The following is a 27991-nucleotide window of genomic DNA, read 5'->3' on the forward strand; positions in this document are numbered from 1 at the left end:
ATGCTGGCCTCAGGGCTGCTTCCTGCGGCTTTGCTGGCCTGTCTGACTATACTGGTCTTGATGTCTGTCTGGCGGTAGAGGAAGCTCGAGGGGACGCTGCCTCCTGGACCCACCCCTTTGCCCTTCGTCGGGAACCACCTGCAGCCGAACACCAAACAGATGTACAACTCCTTCATGAAGGTGTCCCAAGGCAGAGAGATGCGTGGGATGGGACAGGGGTGGTGGCCTGCCCAGTTTGGTTGGGGCTTTGTGGCTGGGAATTGACAATGTTGGACCAGAGTCACAGGAAAGGAAAGGGGAGCTTTAAAGATTCAGTGTCAGGGTCCTGGCCAGGAAAGACCACATCTTGGGATGTCCAGCTCCTTGACCATCAGAACCTGTAGGGAAATGCATCTCGGGATGTGAGAACTGGGTGCAGGGCCAGTTCAGAGTAGAGGCTGCTCTAACCACTCGCACTCACCTCCATCAGGTCAGCGAGCGCTATGGCCCTGTGTCCACAGTCCACCTGGGGCCCTGGCGGGTCGTGGTGCTGTGTGGATATGACACTGTGACAGAGGCTCTGGTGGACCAGGCTGAGGCATTCAGTGGATGAGGCAAGCAGGCTAACTTCAACTGGCTCTTCAAAGGCTATGGGGAGGGGGACCTCAGAGCAGGGGTGGGGCAGGGGGGTGTGGTCAGGCAGACTTGATGGCTTCAGTGTCCCCAGCCTTCTCGATCTGACTTCCTCTGGCATTCTCTGTCCCCATTCCTATTCATGGTTGCCGCCCCCTCTGTCTCTCATTTGTCTTAGCATTTCTGCATCTCCGTTTCTCCCTGCCTCTCTCTCCCCTATCTCCCTGTTCTCTTTCACTAGATGTCTCTTCTTTCTCTTTATCTCTTAGGAGCTCTTGGAACTTCTGCTTTGGAACCCTGGTCCTCTATCTCCTTATGCCTTTTTGTCTTTTTCTCCTTTTCAACTTCTGTGCTTCCCCAGGCTTCTCTCTCCTTCCCTCTCTCTCTTCTTTCTTAGTCTTAGAATCTCACATTATTTCTGTTTCAAAATCCCCATGCCTCCATCTCCTGGTAACAGTCTCTCCTCCTCCCAGACCCTGTCTGTTTCTCTCTCCTTATTTTTCTCTCTTCTCCAGTTCAGTTTTAGAATCCTTCACAATTGTTATATCCACCTCCCAGATCTCCAAGTATCTCACTTCCCCTCCTTCCCTCCTCTGTCTCTTTCTCTTCCTGTGAGTGTCTCTGTATCTCTTTTCTCAGTGTATCTTTCCTGCCTCTCACCTTCTGATTCTGTTCTTGCAACTTGGTCTCTACCTCTTTCTGCATTTCTCTGAGTTGTATGTCTCTCTCTGTCTCTGTCTCTCTCTTTCTCCCCCGCCCACCCCCCTTCCTCCCTCCCTTGCTTCCTCCCACCCTCTTTCCCTCCCTCCCCACCCCTCCCCTCCCCGCTCAATCTCCCACTTGCTCTCTCTCTGCCCACCTTTCTCTCGCTCTCCGGGCCAGGCGGCTGGTCTGGGCCTGCCCCGCCCCGACTCCTACGCCCCCTCTGCAAGCTTGGCGTTCGGCAGCTGGGAGCGCGCCCAGCACCTCCGGCGCTTCTCCATCACCGCACTGCGGGACTTGGGCGTGGGCAAGCGCGGCATCGAGGAGCGCATCCAGGGGGAGGTGGACTTCCTCATCGAGGCCTGCCGCGGCACGCACGGTGAGTGGGGGGACCCCGGAGAGTGCGAGGGGGAGGAGGAGGAAGACAGCCCGCACCGACACACGCATCCTGGCCCCGGAAGGGGTCCAGGTTGGGCGAAGGCGTCCGGCCTCCCAGCTCTGGGGTCTGAGGCTGGAAGTCTGGCTCAGCACTTCCGCGCCCTCCTCAAATTCGCAGACTGGCATCAGACCGCCAAGCTGACTCTCCCCCAGATCCCTGTCTCTCCCTAACCCCACCCCATCCCCCAGGCGCCTTCCTCGATCCCACCTTCTTCCTGAGCCGAACCGTCTCCAGTGTCATCAGCTCCATCGTCTTCGGGGGCCGCTTTGACTGTGAGAACAAAGAGTTCCTATCACTGCTGTGTATGATGCCGGGAAGCTTCCAGTTCACAGCTACGTCTACCGGCCAGGTAACCCGTCCCAGCCTGGCTCTACCATGCCTCTACCTCAACCTGCCAACTGCCCCTCCACACCAAGACAGGTGCCCCAAACTCCCATCCTCCAACAGACAGGATCCCCTCAAAACCAGCCCCCCCACTCTCAGACAACTGAACTGTTGCACCAGAACCCCGGGACAGGTGGCCAATACTCAGTCTCCAAGCACACCTGGATATCTCAAAAGATGCTCCCCCCACCAAAAAAAAAAAAAAAGAATGAAAACAAATAGACACTGCAGGCAAGATACATGTGCTCAACCCAGCTTTCTCTTCTCACCAGTGCAGGTGTCCTCACCCCAACTTACCCTAATATCCAACAGCACCAGTGCAGGTGTCCTCACCCCAACTTACCCTAATATCCAACAGATGCTCCCTTTGAAGATATTCTATCTTTCCATCTGAACTTCTCAACACCTGGACAAGAGATCACCTCAGCCCACTTCCTGACTACCTGAACACGTGGTGCCGGAAAATTCAGCCCACCAAAATCATTTGTTACCTACACAGGTGTCCCAAACCAGCCCACTAGACTACCTAGACAGTGCCCCCTACCCAGCTCGCTTAAATATCTCAACATTTAGACAGGTACCCCAAACCAAGACCCCTAAACATGTAAACGCCTGGACAGATTGTTCCCCAAACACCCAAATAAGTGTCTTCCAGCCCAGCTCACTCAAATACCTACAGAAGTGCCCCCTGTTGGCCCATTTGAATATATGAACACCTGAACAGGTATCTCCCCGCTTTAACACCTGCACAGCAGCCCCACTTTAATACCTTAACACCTGTACAGAAGCCCCCAATCCAGATTCCCTAAGTATCCACACAGTTGTTTCCAACTGAGACCACCTGAATGCCTAAACACTTAGGTGACCCCCCCTTCCAAGTCCCACCTAAATAGTTAAGCACCTGGACAGGTGTCTCCCAACCCAACCTCACCTGAATATATGAACACCAGATGTATGCTCCAATCCAGCATCACCTGAACGTCTGGAACCTGGATATGTGTCCCAGTCCATCTCACTTTAATTGCTGGACAGGGTCCCTCACACTTAACTCATGTGAAAACTTAGATATCTTTTCCCATCCAGCCCCATCGAAATACCTAAACATCTGTGTAGGTGCCTTTAAGCCAGTGCCTTCCTTGCCCTGCGACAGGTCGGACTCCCATTGGGTCCTGAGCACTGACAGCTGTCCTTCCCTTCCCTTCCTCTCTCCCCACCCTCAGCTCTGTGAGATGTTCTACTCAGTGACGAAATACCTGCCAGCGCCCACACTGAACCAACCAAGTGCCCACTGCCTGCTCCTCCAGACCATCCCCCAAGACTCTCCCCTTGCACCTCCCAGGTGACTTTGGCAGGACCGGGTGAGCAGGACCCTGCACCAACAGCGCCTACGGCCTGAATGTTTTATGTCCATGCCACACGTGGATGTCATGCATGTTGTACCTACTTGGACGGTCATCCCTGCCCTGAGTCCTCACGATAGCTAAACACGTTCCCCCTCCTCCCCAAGCCAAAACCCATGAGGAGATTGGCCACGTGATTGGCAAGAACCATCAGCCCAAGTTCAAGGATGGAGCCAAGATGCCCTACACAGAGGCGGTGATCCACGGGATCCAGAGATTCTGAGACATGATCCCCATGGGCCCGGCCCGCAGAATCACCAAGGATACCGAGTTTCGAGACTTCCTCCTCTCCAAGGTGCTGCCCCACCCAGCCTAAAGGGATCTTCAACCCACTCCCTGTGACCCCGCACTCCGTTCCCCCTAGAAGCTTCCCAGCCCCTGATCCACTCCCTCAAAGACTGTCCCAACTACCATGTCCCTTCCACCTTCCCACTCAGAGACTCCTGAATCCCATATCTCCCCAGACCTCTTGCCTCAGGGAATATGAACCCTATGTCCCCCCCAAAATTCTTGTCTCAAGAGACATAACCTCCTTGTTCCCCCAACCTCCTGCCTTGGGAGACATGAACTGCATGTCTGTGAAAACTTCTGCCCCAGGAGACACAGAGCCCATGTTCCTCAAACTTCCCTTCTCAGGGGACGGGAACCCCATGGCTGCCAAACTTCCTGTCTCGGGACGATGAATCTCATGTCCCCCAAAGCTCCTCCCTCAGAGGACCCCAACTCCCATGCCTCCCACTTCCCTTCACCAAGGTCACACAAATTCCCCCTCCACCCCCAGGTGCTTTCAGCACACCCATCTCCCACTCCACCTTATAAAAGTCCCCTCCCTCCTCCCAGCCAGGGCACCGAAGTCTTCCCTATGCTGGGCTGCAGGCTGAGAGACCCCAAGTTCTTCTCCAACCCGCGAAATTTCAATCCCCAGCACTTCCTGGATGAGAAGGGGCAGTTTAATGCTTTTGTGCCCTTCTCCATCGGTAAGACACACTGCCAAGCCAACACCAACAGGGGCCTCCTTCATCTCTAAGGTGTAACCTAGTGTCTTTCTCCAACTTGGAAGTCCCTCTTACCATATACCTTGGAGCCAACCAGCTGCAACCCCCATAACTCCCAAGAACCTGGGCCCAGGCAAAAGAAAAGGGATGATCGTACCCATTTCAGAGATAGGGGATATCATGGCCCAGAGTGAGTCAGAGATTTGTCCAAGGTCACTTAAATTCTTCAGATTCCTAGAAGGGCGATGGCACAGCAGCCATATTTGAGTGTGTATTTGAGGAGAAGGGGCACCTAAAGTTCCCATTGCTACAGCCTGTTTTGCTTCACCCCACCCCATGTTCTAGGGAAACAGGCTCAGAGAGGAGTAGCAACTTCTCTGAAAGTCTCTCAGGCCTCGAGATTCCAGCCCATCCTCCCTGGGAGAATACAGCCGGGGGTCGGTCGGTAGTGGGGTCAAGGTAGCAATGAAAACAAGCCTCACCTCCATGCCTCCCCCCACTCCTTCAGGAAAGCGGTACTGTTTTGGAGAAGGCCTGGCTAGAATGGAGCTCTTTCTCTTCCTCACCACCATCATGCAGAACTTCCGCTTCAAGTCCCCACAGTCGCCCCAGGACATCGACGTGTCCCCCGAACACGTGGGCTTTGTCACCATCCCACAAAACTACACCATGAGCCTCCTGCCCCGGTGAGCCAGGGCTGTGCCAGGGTGGGGCTGGTGGGAGGAGCAAATGGGGGAGGGAGGGGCGGGGCTAAGGATGGGGGGATGATGATGGGGGTCAGGGGAAGGAAGGGGCAAGGTGGATAGGAGAGGAAGAAACAAACGGACTCTGTTCACCTTGCTAGAGGTGGGTTGAGAGGAAAAGAAACCTTATACTATACTTTGAATAGTAACAATAACAGATATTATTTATGGAGCAAGTACACTGTGTCAGCTCTATGCTAAAAGCGTCATATACTCACCTCACTTAACGCTCACAAACCTATGTCACGGGGAACAGTATTCATGCCCATCTTACAGGTAACAAAGATGAGGTCCAGAGAGTTTAAGTCTCTATCTGAGGTCCCACAGAACACAAGTAAGTACTCAGCAAGTACACGAACACAGATCTGTATAGGGATGGCCATACTTAGCCCACAGTCATTTAGGGAGATTCTTAAAAAGCACCCCTTCCTCAAGTGAAAAAGCAACAACTTATCATACTATTACACAACCTGAGCAGCTCTGTCCAGGAGACTTTTTCCAGAGCCCTGACAGGCAGCTGACCTGGCTTCACTACACACTTGCCCACACCCTTGCACACTCATGCACACTTTGGATGCCAGAGCATATTTCGTGCCCACCACCAGATAAGGCTACTGTATCCGATCAGAGTCAGGCCTGGGGACAGGAGTCAGACTTCTTAATGAAATGGGTGGGAGAGAGAAACACTTTCAGAAAATGCCAGAAGTTTGGTAGCAGCACAGCCATGTCTGTGTGTGCGCGTGTGTGCGTACAGGCGTTCGAGTATATGATTGCATGTTCTCCTGAGTGTATACAGGAAGTCACAGTTCCTATGAGTTTCTGAAGGTGGGGCTCTCTCTGATGGATCTGGGATCTGTGAGGGTCTGAATCACCTGCTTACTCTCAGATAAGTTAGCGCATGTTCCCTTAGAGGTGGCATCCTTCAGCGTTGCGCGATCTGAACATTCATACACATCAGCTGTAGATCTTTGTGTTAGATCTAGAGTTAGATCTCACCTTAGATCTAAATGCTACGCAGAGCCCTGCATCCACAAAACCTGCCACACTTGAAGGACCAGTGATTGGGGTCAAGTGAGAGGAAATCTGGTCCTTTGAGCCCTGCAAGTTTCGTAATAGGCTATGATTCTCAAGTTTCTCAATTCCCATGATCTGTGTTTGGCAACTCGGTTTCCACAAATTAGCTGCTTCCTACTCATTGGAGGGAAATAAGGATCCACAGGGTCACACTCTTTATTATGACAAACACACTATTCAACAATTCAGAGTCAGAATCAAACTTTATCCATTCCTGTGCATGTCACTTTAAGAGGTTTCTAGAAAGCTCACCTGGGGGAATCTTAGAATTGTGGCATAACTCAACGGTCGAATCTTGGAACTGCAGAGTCCACAATTCATAATCTTGGAATCTCGGATTCCCAGAACCTTAGACTCCGAACATTTGAATTACTGATGCTTGGAACTCTTGATGCTTAGAATTTTAACATCAGAGTTTCCTTTAGCCATATCCTTGGGAACTGCGTTCCCAGCCCCTCTGGTGGCAAACGTCAGATCTCCAAGCTGAAAGTTCCTTCTGAGAAAGAGTCAAGAGAGGAAAGGAGGGGCTGGAACTAGCTGGGTTCTGCCAATGAGGCATACCTCCAGGGGAAGATAGAGTGGCTAGTAAGTCTTTGCCCAGCAAGAAGGGAGACGAGAGGGAAGAGAGAACAAGTATTAATCTCCAGAGTCCTCAAACTTACACCCGAAAAGGGAAAAGCAGGAGTCCATCAAGGCATTACCAAAGGTGCCAAGAGAAGTCACCTTCTAGCCACCAATGCCTCGATCTCACCTGTCCAGGTAGGGCAGTCTCAGTTCTGTTGCTCTGGAAGAACCGGTGACCCAGCCCAGCAAAGAGACAGTGCTGGGGCGGAGATGTTAACAGGAGCCCTGGATTCTGGTCCAGGCTTTGCTGCTAACTCTTTGGGCCTTCCTGAGTCTCTCATCTGTCTCCTTCCTCACAGGAATTATTTGAAGATTGAAACATAGCCTGGTGTTGAGCTTTAAAACTCAGTGGCTGCAGGAATGGGAGGGTGACAGTGGTGATGTTTCTGGGTAGCTTGTTTTTCACTACTCTCTTCTACCAAAACAAGAGTCCTGCTCTTGCCATAATGACAGGCACAAGTAGCATGTGTGGAGTGCCTGCTATGTGCCAGACACTGTGCTGGGCCCCTTGTGTGAGTTTCCTAGAACTGCCAGACCAAAGTACCACGAGCTGGGTGGCTTACACCAACAGAAATGTATTGTCTCAGAGTTCTGCAAGCTAGATCCGACATCAAGGTGTCAGCGGGGCCATGCTCCCTCCGAAAGCTGTAGGGGAATCCTTCCTTGCCTCTTCTTAGCTTCTGGTGGTTTGCAGCTCTTGGTCTTTGGAGTTACTTGGCTTGCAGCTGTGTCATTCCAAACTCTGTCTTTGTCATCACATGGTGTCGTCCCTGTGTTTGTCTCTCTTCACATGGCCATCTTTTTTTTTTTAATTTTATGGGAGTATAGTTGATTTACAATGTTGTGTTAGTTTCAGGTGTAGAAAAAAGTGGATCAGTTATGCATATACATATATCCACTCTTTTTTAGATTCTTTCCCCATATAGGTCAATACAGAGTATTGAGTAGAGTTCCCTGCGCTATACAGTAGGTTCTTACTAGTTATCTATTTTACATATAGTAGTGTGTATATGTCAATCCCAATCTCCCAATTTATCCCTCTCCCCTTTTCCCCCTGGTAACCATAAGTTTCTTTTCCACATCTGTGACTCTATTTCTGTTTTGTAAATAAGTTCATTTGTACCATGTTTTTTAGATTCCACATATAAGCGATATCATATGGTATTTGTCTTTCTCTGTCTGACTTACTTCACTTAGTATGATCATCTCTAGGTCCATCCATGTTGCTGCAAATGACATTATTTTTTTTTTTTTTTTTTTTTTTTTTTTGCGGTATGCGGGCCTCTCACTGTTGTGGCCTCTCCCGTTGCGGAGCACAGGCTCCAGACACGCAGGCTCAGCGGCCATGGCTCACGGGCCCAGCTGCTCTGCGGCATGTGGGATCTTCCCGGACCGGGGCACGAACCCGTGTCCCCTGCATTGGCAGGCGGACTCTCAACCACTGCGCCACCAGGGAAGCCCTATTTTGTTCTTTTTTACTGGCCATCTTTTTGTAAGCATACCAGTCATACTCCAAGATGACTTCATCTTAACTAATTATATCTTCAGTGATTCTTTTTCCAAATAAGATCACATTCTGAGGTACTGGGAGTTCCGACTTTAGAGTACCTTCTTGACAGTTCAATCCATAACACCACTTATGCATGCACTCGTTCAACCAAATAAAGTGTCTGCGAGGTGAGTCTATGATGATCCTTGTTACAAATGAGCACAGGGACTCAGAGGAAGGTTAAAGAATCTGCCTAGGGCTTCCCTGGTGGCGCAGTGGTTAAGAATCCTCCTGCCAATGCAGGGGACACGGGTTCGAGCCCTGGTCCGGGAAGATCCCACATGCCGCGGAGCAACTAAGCCCGTGCGCCACAACTACTGAGCCTGTGCTCTAGATCCTGTGCTCCGCAACAAGAGAAGCCACTGCAACAAGAAGCCCGCGCACACCAACGAAGAGTAGCCCCCGCTCGCCTCAGCTAGAGAAAGCCCGTGCGCAGCAACAAAGACCCAACACAGCCAAAACTAAAATAAATAAATTTATTTTTTTAAAAAAAGAAGAAGACATTCTTGTCTACAAAAAAAAAAAAAAAAAAAGAATCTGCTCAAAGTAACACCATTAGGACATGACAAAGGCAGATTTGGATGAAAGAGTTGGATTCCAGTGTGTCTCTCTTGAGGTTCCAGAGATGATTCAGATGGAGCCCCTGCCCCCGGAGGAACTCTGGAGGAAGGGGGTGATTCTCAGAAGAAATATTTCGGAGAAAGGAGGTAGAAGGATGGGAATTTAGATGTCACATCACCCCTGACTCAAGTTCAGGTTGTTCCACATGTGGCTGCTCCCAGGACGCATGCAAACCTGTACGCACACTTGCACACGGATATCTGTATAGCTGGAGCAGCGCTTTTTTACTCATGAGAGGCAGTCTAATAGAGAGAGTCTTCTCTTCTCTTTTGTTTTATTATTTTTTAAATGCTTGTTGCAGCCCTTCAAGCTGCTCATGAATCATTAATGGGTTATGACCTGCAGTTTGAAGAACAAAAGCTTAAAGGAGAAATTCCAAACTCCCTGGGCTAGTCTCCAAGACCCTTTCTAGCCTCTCCCAATCTCGTTTCTCATCACATGTCACTAAACAGATCCTATTCCCCAAGCTCACCAAACATATATTACTGTGCATGGATTATTTATGTCTCCAGGCATTTGCACTGACTGTTCCCTCTGCCTAGAATTCTTTTTCTGCCCTTTCCGCTGAAGTGAAGGACTGTTGCTGTGGTAATATTCACAGAATAACAAGCAAACAGGAAGGAAAGAACCCCTTGTTCCTCTACCAAGATTCCATTCTCCCCCTAATGGTCCAGCAGGATCCAGCAGGAAATGGAGAAAAAATGGTTCACAGGGTTCCCAAAAAGTTACCACAAAACAAAGTATTAAAATGTGGCTTTTGGGTTTCCCTGGTGGCACAGTGGTTGAGAATCTGCCTGCCAATGCAGGGGACACGGGTTCGAGCCCTGGTCTGGGAAGATCCCACATGCTGCAGAGCAACTAGGCCCGTGAACCACAGTTGCTGAGCCTGCGTGTCTGGAGCCTGTGCTCCGCAACAAGAGAGGCCGCGATAGTGAGAGGCCTGCGCACCGCGATGAAGACTGGCCCCCACTTGCCGCAACTAGAGAAAGCCCTCACACAGAAACGAAGACCCAACACAGACATAAATAAATAAATAAATAAATAAATAAATAAATAAATAAAAAATGTGGCTTTTACGTTAAAAGTGATTTTATTTTTTTTAGTTCTCATTACAAGAAAAAAATTCTACGTATATGACAGATGTTAACTAGACTTACTGTGGTGATCATTTCACAAAATATACAAATCATTATGTTGTACACCTGAATCTAATATAATGTATGTCAATTATACCTCAGTTTAAAAAAATTTTTTTTTCCCATTTGCTATTGAAAAGATCAGTTCCAGTTATATGGAAAATCCATTTATTTGTAATACCTACATTCTCTGACAATGCCAGGAGGGCAAAAACCAAAAAAAAAACATGAGGCTTTGGGACTTCCCTCGTGGTCCAGTGGTTAAGAATCTGCCTTCCAATGCAGGGCACGCATGTTCGATCCCTGGTCGGGGAACTAAGATCCCACATACGGAGGGGCAGCTAAGCCGGCGCATCCCAACTACTGAGCCCGTGCACTCTGGAGCCCGCACGCTGCAACGAAAGATCCCGAGTGCCGCAACTAAGACCCAACACAGCCAAATAAATAAATTAAAAACGAGGCTTTGACGTGTAATATCCAACACAGTGTATATTAGCTACATAGCATCCTTCTCCACAATCTGTTCCAGAAAACAGAAAATAAGGAAACACTTCTCAACTTATTCTATGAAGCCAGTATTTCCCCGATGCCAAAACAAGACAATGATAGTACAGAAAAGAAAGTTACAGACCAACATCCCTCATGAATATAGATACAAAAATTCTCAACAAAATATTAGCAAATTAAATCCATCAATATATAAAAAGAGTAATACACCAACTTATCATACTATTACACAACCTGAAGAACCTATGGGCAGGACAGGAATAAAGACGCAGACCTACTAGAGAATGGACTTGAGGACACGGGGAGGGGGAAGGGTAAGCTGGGACAAAGTGAGAGAGTGGCATGGACATATATACACTACCAAATGTAAAATAGATAGCTAGTGGGAAGCAGCCACATAGCACAGGGAGATCAGCTCGGTGCTTTGTGACCACCTAGAGGGGTGGGATAGGGAGGGAAACACAAGAGGGAGGAGATATGGGGATATATGTATATGTATAGCTGATTTACTTTGTTATACAGCAGAAACTAACACACCATTGTAAAGCAATTATACTCCAATAAAGATGTTTAAAAAAAAAAAAGAATGGGGCTTCCCTGGTGGCGCAGTGGTTGAGAGTCCGCCTGCCGATGCAGGGGACACGGGTTCGTGTTCCGGTCCGGGAAGATCCCACATGCCGCGGAGCGGCTGGGCCCGTGAGCCATGGCCGCTGAGCCTGCGCTTCCGGAGTCTGTGCTCCGCAACGGGAGAGGCCACAACAGTGAGAGGCCCGCGTACCGCAAAAAGGAAAGTAAGAAAAAGAAAAAAAAAAAGAATGTATATATATGTATAACGGAATCACTTTGCTGTACAGCAGAAATTAACACAACATCGTAAATCAACTACACTTCAATATTTTTGTTTGTTTGGCCTTGCGGAGCAGCATGCAGGATCTTAGTTACTCCAACCAGGAATCGAACCCATGCCCCCTGCAGTGGAAGCACGGAGTCTTAACCATTGGACCTCTAGGGAAGTCCCTATGCTTCAATTTTAAAAATTAAATCTAAAAAATAATAATAAGTAAAAACAGACCATACTCAGCAATTAGTAACCCCCCCATGACCCACACTCATAGATTGAATAAAAAATAAATCACACAAGACACAGTAAGGATGAAGATAAATAAATAGGAGAGGGTATACTAGCCTAATGTCTCCTGAAAAAAAGACAATGTGGCTTATACATACTTAAATGAAACAAGATTGACGCTATGGCAAAAAGAAATTATTAGGAATTACAGGAATATTGTGAAAAAAGGACCTATGCACCTGGAAAATATAAAAATCCTGACACATAACAATATAGCCCTAAATTACAAGACTTTAACTTATCCCCATGAGTAACTGATAAATCAAACAGATTTTTTAAAATAGTAAAAGTATAGAATATTTGAAAAAGATGCTTAATTAGGTAGACCCATTTAACAGCTAGAGGACTCTAAACTCTTAGAGAACCCTCACTATTTTCAAACACACATGGAAATTTTACAAATACTAGCCACATACCAGGCCGGGATACAAACCTTAATAAATGTTAATGGAATAATAGTATAGACAATACAATCTGTCCACAATGTAAAAAAAAAATAGAAATCAATAACAAAAAGAGAAAAACACCAAAATTCTCAGAAATTTTAAAGCATACTTCTATACAATGAATGAACCGAGTAGAAATCATATTGGATATTGAAAACGTTTAGAGCTGAATGATGAAATCATTACGTCTCAATACTTAAAGGATACAGACTTCAGAAAGAAGTGCTTATATGAAAATAAGAAAACTGAAAATTAATGAAGTCAGCACCCAATACAGGAAATTTTTTAAAAATAATTACAGAGCAAGACTTTTTAAAAGGTCAAAGAAAGAAACCCGTGAGGGTCTCTGCCTCTGCTCTCAGCCAGGAGATTGCTAAGCTCGCCTTTACCAGTCAACCAAGAGTTAAACATTGTGTACAGTGTGACCACTCAGCATCCTTGTTTGGGGACCTAGGAAACAAAGTCTGGGCTCCTCAGCCTGGCATTCAAATAGCAGAAATGAGTGAAGCACAAAACAACAACACACACACACACACACACACACACACACAAACAAAACAGTAGAGAGCGTCTAAGTTAGGGAACCAGAACGCTTCCACGTGCCAGGTCCCAAACCCCACGAAGACAGGGGCTCCTTTGTTCAGGACCTCCCTCTGTGTATCCCTTCATCTGCCTGTTGATTTGTATCCTTTAATATTCTTTATAATAAACCAATAACTGGTAATCTAGTGAGAGAAAAAAAAAAGTAGAATCTATGAGACCAAAAACTCCTTTAAGAAGAAAAAAAAATTGTTTAACTTCTTACAACATTTGTGACAAGCAGAATTCTGAAAATGATTCCACATGACCCATACCTCCAGATAATCCCCTTCCCTTAAGTGTGGGCGGGATGTATGAACAGGATGGCATTATCACTCCCCTGACTGTTACATTCCATGACAAAGGGGATTTTGCAGATGTAATTAGAGTCCCAAATCTCTTGATTTTTGAGTTAATCATAAATGAGATTATCCTGGGAGGACCTGACCCAGTCAGACGAGCTTTTAAAAAGGGACTGGCCCGGGGCTTCCCTGGTGGCGCGGTGGTTGAGAGTCCGCCTGCCGATGCAGGAGACACGGGTTCGTGCCCCGGTCCGGGAAGATCCCACATGCTGTGGAGCGGCTGGGCCCGTGAGCCATGGCCGCTGAGCCTGCGCGTCCGGAGCCTGTGCTCTGCAACGGGAGAGGCCACAACGGTGAGAGGCCCGCGTACCGCAAAAAAAAAAAAAAAAAAGGGACTGGCCCTTCCAACAAAGGATTAGTGATCAGACTAAACTCCTATAAACCAACAAGAAAAAAACCAAAAGGTATTAAAAGGCAGTTCACAGAGGAGGAAAGGGAGTGGCCGATACACACATGAAATGCCCAACCCGGTAATCATCTGGAGAAAGGTAAATTAAAACGAGATATTTCACACTCATCAGATTAGCAAAAGTTTACAATTGATAGGAACAAATATTGAAGGGCAACACCGGAATCTTTATATACTGTGGGTGGGAGTATAAATTAGTTAAGCTAACTTTGCAGAGCAATTTGGCAATGCCTAGCCTAGTTCAAGTTGCACATATACTGCAACCCAGCAATTCCACTTCCGGCGATCGACCCTAGAAAAATTCTCACAGCTGTACACAGGAGACAGCCCAACTAGAGTGTCAACTCCGTGAGAACAGGGCTTTCTTTTTTTTTTTTTTCTGTTTTCTTTGCTGTATTCCCAGTAACTACGGTTGACCCTTGAACAATGCAGCGTTTGGAGGAGCTGCCTCCTGGCAATGGAAAATCCGCCTGTAACTTTACAGCCGGCCCTCCGAATCCTCAGTTCCACATCTGCAGATTCAACTAACCCTGATCATGTACATATAGTACATATTTCCTGGAAAAAAAAATCCAAGTCAAGTGGACCTGTGACACAATTCAAACCCGTGTCGTTCAAGGGTCAACTGTAGTTAGTTGGTCCTCGATTAATACTTGTTGACTTGATTAATGAGTGACATGGTCGTATTGGGGAAGATTCTTCTGGTTCCACCTAGGAGCTGGGGACTAGAGGCAGAAGAGGAGGTAAGTTGTGATTTGGGTAGAAATTGACAGGGTCCGTGATGGTGGAGACCGGGTCACAGAGAGAAGTCATCCCTCCCCTGTTGCACCACTCCCTAATTCCCCAGTAAACTCATCTCCTTCATCCTCTGAGTATGGACATCGTGAGGGTCCCCTCTGCCTCCGCTCTCAGCCAGGAGATTCCTAGGCTTGTCTCGACTAGTCAACCAAGAGTTAGACATTGTGTACAGTGAGACGCCTCAGCATCCTTGTTTAGGGACCTAGGAAACAAATTCTGGGCTCCTCAGCCCAGCATTCAAAGCCCTTGAATACCCAAATCCTTCCCCCTACATTTATTTTATTTTTAAATTAATTTTTATTGGCGTATAGTTGCTTTACAATGTTGTGTTCGTTTCTACTGTACTGCAAAGTGAATCAACTATACATATACATACATTCTCTCTTTTTTGGATTTCCTTCCCATTTAGATCACCACAGAGCACTGAGTTGAGTTCCCTGTGCTCTACAGAAGGTTCTCATCAGTTATCTATTCTATACATACTATCAATAGTGTATATATGTCAATCCCAATCTCTCAATTCATCCCACCCCCCCCTTTCCCCCTTGGTATCCATACGTTTGTTCTCTACATCTGTGTCTCTATCTCTGCTCTGCAAATAATACTATCTATACCAGTTTTCTAGATTCCACACAATATGCGCTAACATACGGTATTTTTTCTCTGTCTGACTTAACGTCACGCTGTATGACAGTCTCTAGGTCCATTCCCCCCTACATTTAAATCCCCCCAGGGACCCGAGAGACGACCAGCAAGTGATCTGGGCTGCTTCATCAGGCCCCCTTCTCCATCTGTCTTTCACTCTCACCTCTGGGGTCTTCCACCTCCCGGAGTGTGCCTTTGACTGTCAGCTTGTGTGATAACTCGATGTCTTCCTGTGTTTTTCTGATTTGTGCCCCTTCCCCCCCTTCTTCCCCCTTCTTTGAAGCTCCTGCACGTGTAGCCTTTCCTCGCAGTCCTTCAGTAATATTCACCTGTCGTCTGTTCTGCTGAGCTGGAACATCTGTGGCTGTTTGATTTCTTCCAAGTGTGCACTCCTCTCGATTTCTCCTTTGCGTATTCCAGTCACCATGGCTCTACGTAGTGGAACCGCTTGATGGGTAGTTCTCACCCACACTGATGTGCTCCCAGAAGGAGGGGGGAGTTCCTCTCCGTCTGCCCCACCCAAATCCCCCGTTCCTTAAGTCTGTCTTCACTTCATCAGCTCCCCTATCTCTGCTTTCAACTCCAGGCCAACTCTCCAAGTCTATGACTGAAAAAGGAAGCCACACCCCCACTGCCCTTGACCCTTTGCATGCCAAAGGGAGGCTGAAGGAACAATGAGGGGGAGCGTCTCTGAGTCCCCAGGGTTGTAATGGGGGGATGTGAGTGTTCTCTTCAGGGAGCTCCCTGTGCCCAGGAGCAGAGGGGAAAGAGATAGGGCCACCCTGCATTCCCACAGGCAGATGTAGGGAAGGACGTAGGCTCAGGAAAGGATTTGGTGAACATGGGGGCAATTTATTCTCGCTCCCTTCTGTAAGAATCCAGGTATTAATGTCAGTGGGGTGGGTCTGGGATTCTCAGGTTCTAGAATGCAATGATTCAAACCCCTTCTAAAGCTTTCCTGGGGTGGCAAGGGGGTCTCAGAGCTGGGCTGTGCTTGGTGGGACTGGAACTCTCATTTCTCTCCACCCCTTCTCTCACCCTCACCTGCTGCTGACATAGAGGAAAGGTTCAGGACTGGGGCACAACTCAGCCTCAGGGCTGTAAAGTGACACTGAACAAAGCACCTCAGCCTCTTCTTTGGAATTCTCCCTCCCTTTTCATCCGTGCCTCACCCAGGGAGAGAATATCAGGGTACCTTTACCTGGGCTTTGGGAGGCCCAGGAAAGATTAAGAACAGTTCTCAGGTACCAGCTGTTCACACTGTCAGGTGCTTTGCTAAGCTTGTGACATGCTTGGGTTCACTGAGTTCCCTCAACAACCCTTTGGTGCAGAGACCAACATCCCCATTTGTCAGACAAGGTCACTGAGGGTCAGAAAGGAGTGGTCCCTTATCTAGGACACCCAGAAAGGATGAGGCAGAGCTGGGATTCATGCCCAGGTCTGCCTCACTCCAGAGTCCACACCTCCATAACATCTACCGATTCACTAAACATTCCTCAAGCACTTATGTGTCAAGCAACGTGGACATAGTAGCAAACAGACATAAGTCCCGCTCTCTCGGGGTTTACTTTCTAGGAGGACAGAGAGGCTGTAACTAGATAAACACATGTCTATTCTAATGTCAGGGAGTAGTGAGTGCCTCAGGGAATACAGCAGGTAACAGCTGCAGAGGAATGGAGGTGGCTCTTTCTGATAGAATGGTCAGAGCAGGCTTCTGTGAGGAGACTTTGAGCAAACACCTTAATGAAGTGAGGGAATGACCCAAACAGATGAGCCGGGAGAACAGAGAATACAGTCTGTGGAGCTAAACCCAGCTTGCAGATTTTTTTAAATGTGTTTCACATGGTATTAGAAGAGTACTTTGAGTCAACCAAGTTCTGGTTCCATCACCAAATCCTCCCAATTTCTTCATTTACAATGTTGTGTTAGTTTCAGGCGTACAGCAAAGTCATTCAGCTATACATATTATACATATATTTATACGTAAGGTATATATACTTTTTCAGATTCTTTTCCATTATAGGTTATTACAAAATATTGAATATAGTTCCTTGTTGTTTATCTATTTTATATATAGTTTGTGTGAATATGTTAATCCCAAACTCCTAATTTATCCCCCCGCCACTTGCCACTTTCCCCTTTGGTAACCGTAAGTTTGTTTCCTATGTCTATTTCCGGTTTGTAAATAAGTTCATTTGTATCATTTTTTTAGATTCCACATATAAATGATATCATATGGTATTTGTCTTTCTCTGTCTGACTTACTTCACTTAATATGATAATCTTTAAGTCCACCCATGTTGCTGCAAATGGCATTATTTCAATCTTTTTTATGGCTGAGTAATCGTCCACTGTATATATATGTATACCACAATTTCTTTATCCATTCATCTCTCGATGGACATTTAGGTTGCTTCCATGTCTGGGCTATTGTCAATAGTGCTGCTATGAACATTGGGGTACACGTATCTGTTCGAATTAGAGTTTTCTCCGTATATATCCCCAGGAGTGGGATTGCTGGATCATATGGTAACTCTACTTTTAGTTTTTTGTTTTTTGGGGGGTTTTTTGCATTACGTGAGCCTCTTGTGGCCTCTCCCGCTGCGGAGCACAGGCTCCGAACGCGCAGGCTCAGTGGCCATGGCTCACAGGCCTAGCCGCTCCGCGGCATGTGGGATCCTCCCGGACCGGGACACGAACCCGTGTCCCCTGCATTGGCAGGCAGACTCTCAACCACTGCGCCACCAGGGAAGCCCTCTACTTTTAGTTTTTTAAGGAACCCCCATACTGTTTTTCAAAGTGGCTGCACCAGTTTACATTCCCACCAACAGTGTAGGAGGGTTCCTTTCTCCCCCCACCCATACCAGTACTTGTTATTTGTAGACTTTTTGACAGTGGCCATTCTGACTGGTGTGTTAACTACTCCCAATTTCTGATTCCTTTGAAAACCCGGAGCTGTGTCCTTTGGGGCTACTCCATCCTCCCTCCCCAGGCATAGCATCTAGTATGGCCCCTGTGCACAGCCCACCTACCCAGGTGCAGAGTGGTGCTGTCCAGGTACCAGGTTCTGAAGAAACGTTCTCACGGAAAAAAACATTCTCATGGACAGTGCAGAGGAGCTTGGAGCCTTCAAAGAGTTCCCTTCCACTGTGGGATGGTGAAGCCAGCCCTGGGACGTCTATCCCCAAACTCCCCCTATTCCTTGATACCCAACCTAGAGGAGCACTTGGGTGCTTAGAGAGCATGTAACCAAAACAAACAAATTAAAAACACAGTTCATTCATTTATTCAATATGCAGCTCATTTATTCAACAAGCAGCTCTAGTGCTAGGAATCACCCAGTAGACTCTGGCAGTCATACTCTTGTCAAAGGCTGGCAACCATTCTGACTGGTCAGTGCCCATGCCAAACACTTGCAAAAACTTTTCCCACTGAAACTATTATTCAGGCCCATCCTTTACCCCTCAGCTTCTCCCTCACTCTGCCCTTCAGTCTCCCTTCCCTGCAGCTCATGACACTGTAGACTTGAGGCTCCTCAACAATTCTCCGAACTCTTCCTGCAACCTCTCCAGTGCCTCTTCTGCAGCAGGAGATCTTGCAGTCAGAACACAGAAAGATAAAAACTGCTAAAAACTCTATTCTTTCATGGGATCCAGGATTTGGGCTAACATCTGATCACAGTTCTGGGGTCAGCAAAATTATTATATATTATAGAATTAGAAGGGGATAATGGGACTCAGGGTCCCTCAAACGCCTCCTTCACTGTGAGTATGTAGGATTACGACTCTATGCATTTGTCGAAACCCATAGAACTGTACAGCACAAAGAGTGAATTTTATCATATGTAAATTTAAAAAATCCACCAGGATGTAGGGGAACTCAAAATGGAATACAAACTGTAACAACTGAACCTAACTGTATTACCAATTATATACTGTATTTACCTAACTGTTTTACTTAAAAAGGGTGGGGATGAAAAGAACTAACTGAAGTAACTTTGGGAAAAAGAAACTTGACTGTATATTGTATGTCTAAAGACAAAAATAACTGTCCACAAATACTACACTCTAGTTAGTAAATTTATTTCTTACTGGGTATGGGTTAGCAATTGTGAGACTATTTTATGTACATATGAAAGTTGAACAGATAAGTAAATATATTGTAAAAAAAAAAATGAGAGTCAAATTCTTGCTAGAAAGGAAAGAATTTTCATGGGACTTCCCTGGTGGTGCAGTGGTTAAGAATCTGCCTGCCAATGCAGGGGACATGGGTTTGAGGCCTGGTCTGGGAAGATTCCACATGCTGTGGAGCAACTAAGCCCATGCACCACAACTACTGAGCCTGCGTGCCACAACTACTGAAGCCTGCATGCCTAGAGCCCGTGCTCTGCAACAAGAGAAGCCACCACTATGAGAAGCCTGTACGCTGCTACAAAGAGTAGCCCCAGCTCGCCTCAACTAGAGAAATCCCTCACACAGCAATGAAGACCCAACACAGCCAAAAAATAATTAATTAATTTTTTTAAAAAAAGAATTTTCAAATAGGGAAAGCTAGAATGGACCCTGTGTGTTAGATCGAAATCAGAGATATCAATATGAATTGTTTTTGAGAGAGAAAGAGAGAGAACTCTCCAAGTTTTGTCCACTGAGAGGGCCAATAAGCAAGGATATCCCACTAGCAATAAGCCCAGCTAATACCCAGATCTTGGTTTCTAAATACCATCTTCCAATACAAGGAATCAGGACTTTTTCGAGAAGTGGTTGACTCCAGGGCTGGGACAGGGAAAATATAAAAACATTTATGGAAATTCCCTGGCGGTCCAGTGGTTAGGACTCTGTGCTTCCATTGCAGGGGCCATGGGTTTGATCCTTGGTCGGGGAACTAAGATCCTGCAAGCCGGAAGGCGCATATGTGGCTCAGATTCTGGTAGGTGAGTGAGCGTAGTGGTGGAGATAGTGGCTAATTCTCTTCCGATTGCTATTTTCTCTATGGGATAAGGAATGGGACCACCAGCAGAGTGATGTGGAAGGAAAGGGTCATGGAGGTTTGAGGGAACAGGAAAAAGTGTAACAGTTGGGGCTCAAGGAGAGGCTAATTAGAGATGAGGAAGGTTCAGCTGCCCTTGGTGTGTTTCAGTTTCTCCACCAGCGTTGCTCAACTGGGTTGGACTTTGCCCCCAAGTGGACATTAGATAATGACTGGAGTCATTTTTGATTTTTTTTACAGCTGGGCGGAGGTCTGCTACTGACATCTAGTGGGTAGAGACCAGAGCTACTGCTGAACACCCTACCACTCATAGGACAGTCCCCCCACCCAAAAAGAATGATTTAGCCCAAATGTCAATAGTGCCAAGGTTAAGGAAACTCACAATACATCCCTCCCTACCCCATGTTCCCTCTGTAGCAGGAGAACAAGTCACACCACCAGAAGAACTCAAAGCCCCTTAAAACTCCCCTTCTCGTGAATCCCAAGTTCCCCAGTAAGGCAGTCCCATCAGGCCCCTCTCAACCCAGTTCTAGGGTCAGGGAAATGTCACTTATGGGGTTCAGGCAGATCCAGTACTGCTCCTTTCCCCCAGAAGTAGGGGTAGATGCCAGGGGAAACTAGAAATACATAATCCCGTAATCAAGCCTTCACCCCTCTTCATCCCAACCTGCCTTTCCGGGACTTAAATAATAGCATGGGCCCCACCTCCATCCCAACCTATGCCTGGGACTGGGGTGTCAAATCCCCCAGAACCTCCAAGCACTTCCTCCCCCTCCCCCATGGGAAAACTACCATCGTGTCCACCAATGGACCTGGGGGGTCACCAACACCTCCACCTGGCCTCCCAGACCCTTGACCTCTGGGGCTGTCTCCCCAACCCTAACCTCCAGGAACTGGAGTCCTAGCCCAACTCCAGGTTTTTGCAATCTGCCCTCCTGACCTAGCAAGGAGTTGAGTAACTGTGGCCAGTTTCTGGGGTGGAAGCCAAGAGCAGACAGAGCTGGTGGGGAGCTTAAGACAGCCTCGGAGGTGGAGGTGAGGCAGGAGGTAAATGCCCCCCCACCCCAGGGTAAATCAATTGGAGATTTGTTCCCTGTGGACCAATACTCCAAGACAAGCATAGCAGGACAATCGAGGGAGGAGGCTGGGCCCTACCCAGATAGAAGATAAGAGACCACTTATTTCTCATTCTCTAAGTCAGGAGACCTCCCCGACTACACATGCACAGAAAAGCTCCTTCGAGGTCAAAATGGGAGGGGGCGCCACCCCACAGTAAGTGATGCTAACTACCCACAGACCTCTTCGGTAGAATCCAGCTTGGCTAAGAGATGCGCATACACACATGGCAAGGTCCTGAGATAAACTGAATATGGACTCTGAGCCAGGCAAATCAAAATGATTGGCCAAAGGAAACCTGGAAGAAATAAGTGATTTAAACTGCCACAAGGGCATGACTCTCTGAGTCTGCCCGTGTGTCTATCCACACGTACTGTACTTTTTTCTCCTAATAACAACTTTACTTGTTTCACTACTTTCCATCTTTGTGGGAATTCTTTTCTGCAAAGCTGAAGGGCCAGGGGCCTTGTCACTGACCACTGACCAGTGGTCTATGGCTAGGATTCGGTGCTCTCACCACCGCGAACTGACCACAATCACTGGCTGGGAACTGAAACCCTGCTTCAAGCTGCTGCAAGGCCAAGGCCACCAGAGATCAGAGGTGTACGTGGGCAGTAGCGGGGGTACCATTCACGTCTGAGGTCCTTTCTCCTGAGGCTTCTGCCTGCCCCGCCCTTCTCCCAAATCCTCCTTCAACCTTAGCCTGGCTTCAGTCCTGTCCACTGCAGTCCAGCTCTTGGAGGTGTGAGAGACAGAAAGAAAAAGAGACAGGGAGACACCCAGACAGTCAGGAGAAGATGGTGACTGAGAAAGATTACAGGGAGAAAGAAGCAGAAAGAGAAAGGGCACAAAGAGAATTAGAGATGGAATAGAGGGTGAAAGATAGAGACCCAGAGACACAAAGGGAGAGAGAATGAGAGAGACAGAGACATAAAAAGAGACAAAAAGTTTCAGAAGCAGAAGCAAAGAGAGACGCATACAGAATTTCAGAGACAAACGGCAAGAGACAGAAAAGGGTGAGAAGAGTTGTGAAAATGGGCCCCCAGAGAATGAGAAAACTTCTGCCCAGGACAGAGATCCTGACCCCATCCTTGCCCCTTCATTTTGCCAGAGCTCTGTAACCCCAAACCAGACCCAGAATCAGATCCAGGGTCCCCAGTGGCAAAAAAATGGAGAAGACCTCACCCCAATCCAGGGCAAATGGACACCACTGGCCACAGTGAGAAGAGCTGAGGTGAGCCTATAGGAGGGGGAGGTGGGGTTCCCAAGGAACCCACTCAGGGCATCACTGCAGCTGGCTGTGAGCCCCGGACCCATGCAAATAATGCAGGAAGATGGGAGGGATTAAAAGTCACTGGGAGAACTAGGAAAAAGGGGGGCAAGGTGGTATGGACAGAGATGATTTAAGAGCAGCCCCTCTACCCCCAGACACATTCAGAGCTCCTGAGCACACATCTGGAGCAGCCACTGCCAGTCGGACCAGACCCTCCAGAACACACCCATTTTACAGATCAGAAAACTGAGGCTCAGAGAAGGGAAGTCGGTTCACCTAGGTCATGCCTAGACTAAGAGTCCAAGCCAAGATCCAAACTATGTCTATTTAACTCCAGGTTCAGTTTGCTGGGCCGTGCTATCATGTAATGGCTAATGCAGGGATATGTTGGTTTCATGTTGCTTTCCGTGATCCGTTGGGTCGTCAGATCATTGGGTGTTAGGTTGTGCTGCTGTGTGTCATTGCCAAGTGAGGTTGTAGTATTGCCAGACACTGTGTGTATTATTGTCAGACACTGTGTGTAATATTGCCAGACACTGTGTGTAGTATTGCCAGACACTGCGTGTAATATTGTCAGACACTGTGTGTATTATTGTCAGACACTGTGTGTATTATTGTCAGACACTGTGTGTAGTATTGCCAGACACTGCGTGTAATATTGCCAGACACTGTGTGTAATATTGTCAGACACTGCGTGTAATACTGCCAGACACTGTGTGCAGTATTGCCAGACACTGCGTGTAATATTGCCAGACACTGCGTGTAGTATTGCCAGACACTGTGTGTAATATTGCCAGACACTGCGTGTAATATTGCCAGACACTGTGTGTAATATTGCCAGACACTGTGTGTAATATTGTCAGACACTGTGTGTAATATTGCCAGACACTGCGTGTAATATTGCCAGACACTGCTTGTAATATTGTCAGACACTGCGTGTAATATTGCCAGACACTGCGTGTAGTATTGCCACTGTGTGTAATATTGCCAGACACTGCGTGTAATATTGCCAGACACTGTGTGTAATATTGTGTCGTGTGCTGTGTTGCCAGATACTTTTGGGGTGTTGTTATGCTGCATGTTAGGTGGCCAGGAGCCTGTGTTCTGTGCTGCTAGTGGTGTTACCGCCTGGGGTCTGGTGTGTTGCACACTGCGTCTCCCCGACCCGTTAGCCGCTCACCCTCAGGCGAGCCCTTCGACCCCAAGTTTGTGCTGAGCCCCTCGGTGTCCAACATTATCTGCTCCGTGATCTTCGGCACCCGTTTCGACTACGACGATAAGCGTCTGCTCACCCTTATCCACCCCATCAATGACAAGTTCCAAATCATGAGCAGCCCCTGGGGAGAGGTCAGGAGGCCTAGTTCCACGGGCGAGAGGGTTGGGGGTCCAGCCCTTCCAGGGATATAGGGGAAGCAGTGGGCAGGGAAGGAATTGCGATTGGCCCTGCAAGGCCCCGCCCCTTTCTGTCTGACCCCGCCCCCGAGGTATGCGGCCCTGCCCACTCCACAGGGGCTCCACCTACACATAGCCCCCGCCCCACGCTACACACACACACACACACACACACACACACACACACACACACACACACGCCCTACCTCCCTGCCTGTCTGTTCCTCCTAATCCCTGCAGCTCTGCTCCATCCTCAGCGGTACCATATCTTTCCGAGCCTCCTGGACTGGGTGCCCGGGCTGCACCAACACCTTTTCCAGAACTTCGGACGCATGAAGGACCTCATCGCCCGCAGTGTCTGTGACCACCAGGCCTCCCTCGACCCAAACTCTCCCCGGGACGTCATTGATTGCTCCTTACCAAGATGGCACAGGTAAGCCCTGCCTGGAAGTCTCATCTCTGGTCTGACCTGCTATCCTGCCTCAGACCAACAAGGATCCCGAGTTGAGCGCGTTTGGGTTTAATCTCCCCACATCCGGGAAGTGAAGCTGGAACACCTGGCTCTGCTGGGGCCACTCGGGGCCTCCGCCAATTAACAGCTCTTTAAGAAATCCTTAAGGATTTTTTATTGTGGGCCCCGCGGCTGAGATTCTCCCTACCCTGCCCTTCCGCGCTCCCCAGCTCCCCCAAGGAAACAAAATTAAAGAGAGGAGGGGCTGAAGTGGCACCCAGTAGCAGTTGTGCAGGTCTGTGGGGAACGGGTCGCACAGGATCCGAGCCCGCAGGATCCCCCCGCGGCCTTGTTCACATCCCCACCTCTTATCCCCCGCAGGAGAAGCAGGACCCGCTGAGCCACTTCCACATGGATACTCTGCTGATGACCACACACAATCTGCTCTTTGGAGGCTCCGAGACCGTGGGTACCACGCTGCGCCACGCTTTCCTCGCGCTCATGAAGTATCCAAAAGTGCAAGATGCGAGCGCCGGAAGCCTGGTGGGGAGACCCGCCCACACGGCGCGGTAGAGCACACCCGCTCCTCCCTCCTCGAAGCCCCGCCCACAAACAATGAGCTCCAGCCCAGTGTGTCTGGAGTGAGAGCCTCCAGCTCGCGCCTGGGTCGCACAGCTAAACCCGCAAGCCCACCGGAGGCTGACCCCCACCCACGGGGTCCCCGCCATCCACACAGCCTGCCGGGTCTGCCGGGACGCAGACCCCGCCCTCATGATCTTGCTTTGCCGCCCACCTCTGACCCTGACCACATAACTCGCGCAGCCCGCCCAGAGCCCGGACCCAGAGCCTCAGCCACCGGGCCTCCCCAGGAACCCATCTCCTCCCACACAGTCTGAACGGCCCGCACCGCACAGTCTGCGACCCCGCCTCCCCAATCCCCACCTCTGGGTCTTTCGCGGAACCTTGGCCTCCAGGACGCTGTGCGGAGACCGACTGGGTCTTTGCCGCCTGCTTCACCCCCGATTTCTCAGCTCTCCCGCACACCCCACTCACTCCATCCATCCTCCTGCAGCCCTGGTCCTCGAAGTCCCGCCGGCAATCCCATCAGGGGCCTGGACCCTAAGCAGCCCCGAACCCCCTCCGCACAACCCCGCCCCTAGGAGCCCTGGCACGAACGAAACTTACGCCTTCACCTACATCTCTGAACTCAATGCCTCCCTCCGAAGCTCCGGCTAACCTTCACATGCATCCCTGCAGCGCGCCCCGCCCCCCGACTGGAAAGCGTTGACTGGACCCCTTCCACACGCAGTCACACACACCTCTTCTCAGCACAGTCAAGCCTGCTGATACCCTCAACAACGCTCCCCCCTCCACCTGCAGCCCGCGTACAGGAGGAGATCGACCTCGTGTTGGGACGCGCGTGGCTGCCTGCGCTGGAGGACCGAGCGACCATGCCTTACACAGATGCGGTGATCCACGAGGTGCAGTGCTTCGCAGACGTCATCCCATGAGCTTCCCACACCGCGTCACTCGGGACACGACTTTTCAAGGCTTCCTGCTACCCAAGGTGCTCTGGACACCTGGCAAACGACACCTGAAACCTTAGGAAGAGGCATCCCAGGCTCTTGCAACAGGCATCTGCGGCTCTAGCAAGGAATATCCCAGGCCCTAGCAATCAGCACCCCGGACCTTAGCAACTGGCAACCCAAGCCCTAGCAACAGACATCTGAGGCCCTTAAATCCAGAAACTCAGCCGTATGCCACAGCACAGTGGACTAGACCACGTCCTGAACCCCAGACCTCTTCCCTATGAGAGGCTCCTTTCCTAAGACCCTCTCTGAAATCCCCAAGGTCTCAGACCTTATCCTGGGGAGCCCCTGTACCTAAATACTGTTCTCAGAGACCGCACTCCCGCCCCAGGAACGCCAAATCTGTTCCTACAAGGGGGGTATCCCGCATCCCTGCCTCAGACCCCAACAAAACCATTTCCAGCACCCATCACTGGGAACCCTGGACTCCCACACCCTAGACTTCCTGGACCCCTGTGGAGTCCTATGCTCCACCACCCCTTATCATGTTCCCAGGACTCCCAGCTCTGTACAGTGGAAATCCTAGTTTGGGAACCTCCCAGCCCTTCTAACACCACTGATTCTGCCTCTCCACCCACATGGGGCACGGATATCATCACCCTCCTTAATACAGTCCACTACGACCCCAGCCAATTTCTGACGCCCCGGGAATTCAACCCTGAGCATTTTCTGGTTGCCAATCAGTCCTTCAAGAAGAGCTCTGCCTTCATGCCTTTCTCAGCCGGTGAGAGTGGTCAGGGGCAAGATCCAGTCTTTCTGGACCCATATTCCACCTGCATTCCCCAGGCCTAGTTCCACTCCCCAAACCCTCTCACTTCTTCGTCCCATCCCATCCTCAGCTTTGGATATGCAAAGACATTTCCTTCTCCTTCCCAGCTCTGCTCCTATAGGCCGATAGCAACTGAAATCCCCACGGAGGGAGGCCGGGAGTCAGGATAATATTGTAATTTAACTTGGACCTGGTCACTGTCAGTCTCTCCACTGGGTGGTGCAGTTGAAGTGGTCCTGGTTTTTCTTGGCTTTGGTCTTTACCCGGCTGAAAAAAATCTTTCCTGTTTAACTCAGTGTTAGAAAAGGGGGTGGGGTGAATAATAATAGGTAACTTACCATACTGCCTACTGTGCACCAGGTGATACCTCTGAGAGTGGTGGCTAAGAGCTGGGCTTTGCTGCCAGACCCCAGCTTTGTCATCTTCTAGCTGTGTGGCCTTGGATATGTTCCTTCACCTCTCTGCGCCTCGGTTTTGTTTGTTTTTTAAATATTTACTTATTTATGTATTTATTTATATATTTGGCTGCACCAGGTCTTAGTTGCGGCATGCGGGATCTTTAGTTGCGGCATGCGAACTCTTAGCTGCGGCATGTGGGATCTAGTTCCCTGACCAGGGATCAAACCGGGGCCCCCTGCGTTGGGAGCGCGGAGTCTTAGCCACTGGACCACGAGGGACGTCCCTGTGCCCCAGTTTTTACATCTATAAAATGAAGATCATAAAAAGGTCCACCTCTTGGAGTTATTAAGAGGATTAAATTAATAGCAGTATAGTGCTTAGTGCATTATATATGTTCACAACAACAAAATGAGGCACTATTACCCTCCCCATTTCAGGTACCTACCCAGAAACTGTGGCTTGTCCAAGATCAGGAAACTAGTACTGTCAGAGTTGGGACTCGAACCCCAGCAATGTTGCACTTGCAGCAGGTCCACGATTTACTTAAACTGTCTTTTCCAGACTTTTAGATGGATGGGTCCGTGAGTACCCAGCCGTTATTCTCATGTTTTCCTTTGAAAGTTGAGGGCGCCCCTCACCCCATCTTGTCTCATTGCTCCTGCCCACCCTTTCTCCCTGTGGGAGGCCGGCTGTGCCTGGGCGAGTCGCTGCGGCGCGGGGAGCTCTTCCTCTTCCTCACCGCCATCCTGCAGCTTCTTGCTGGAGCCGCTGGGAGCGCCCGAGGACGTCGACCTGACCCCGCTCAGCTCCGGCCTCTGCAATTTGCCGCGGCCTTTCCAGCTGTGCCTGCGCTCGCGCTGAC

The 27991-nt window shown here is 49.0% G+C and overlaps 1 protein-coding gene across 1 annotated transcript; it reads left to right on the plus strand.

Annotated features, from left to right (window-relative positions):
• LOC136140232 (cytochrome P450 2A13-like) lies at positions 1-27990 on the plus strand. The gene is given in 19 exon segments (XM_065898313.1): positions 1-180; positions 470-635; positions 1547-1693; positions 1942-2102; positions 3358-3602; positions 3604-3832; positions 4382-4514; positions 5041-5218; positions 21758-21879; positions 23716-23876; positions 24179-24332; positions 24335-24354; positions 24754-24941; positions 25533-25603; positions 25753-25872; positions 25875-25939; positions 26457-26691; positions 27814-27901; positions 27903-27990. Coding segments are annotated over 19 exon segments (2751 nt in total).
• The last annotated feature ends 1 nt before the right edge of the window (position 27991 follows it).

The sequence above is a fragment of the Phocoena phocoena genome, chromosome 20, assembly GCF_963924675.1.
Source record: "Phocoena phocoena chromosome 20, mPhoPho1.1, whole genome shotgun sequence".
NCBI lineage: Eukaryota > Metazoa > Chordata > Mammalia > Artiodactyla > Phocoenidae > Phocoena > Phocoena phocoena.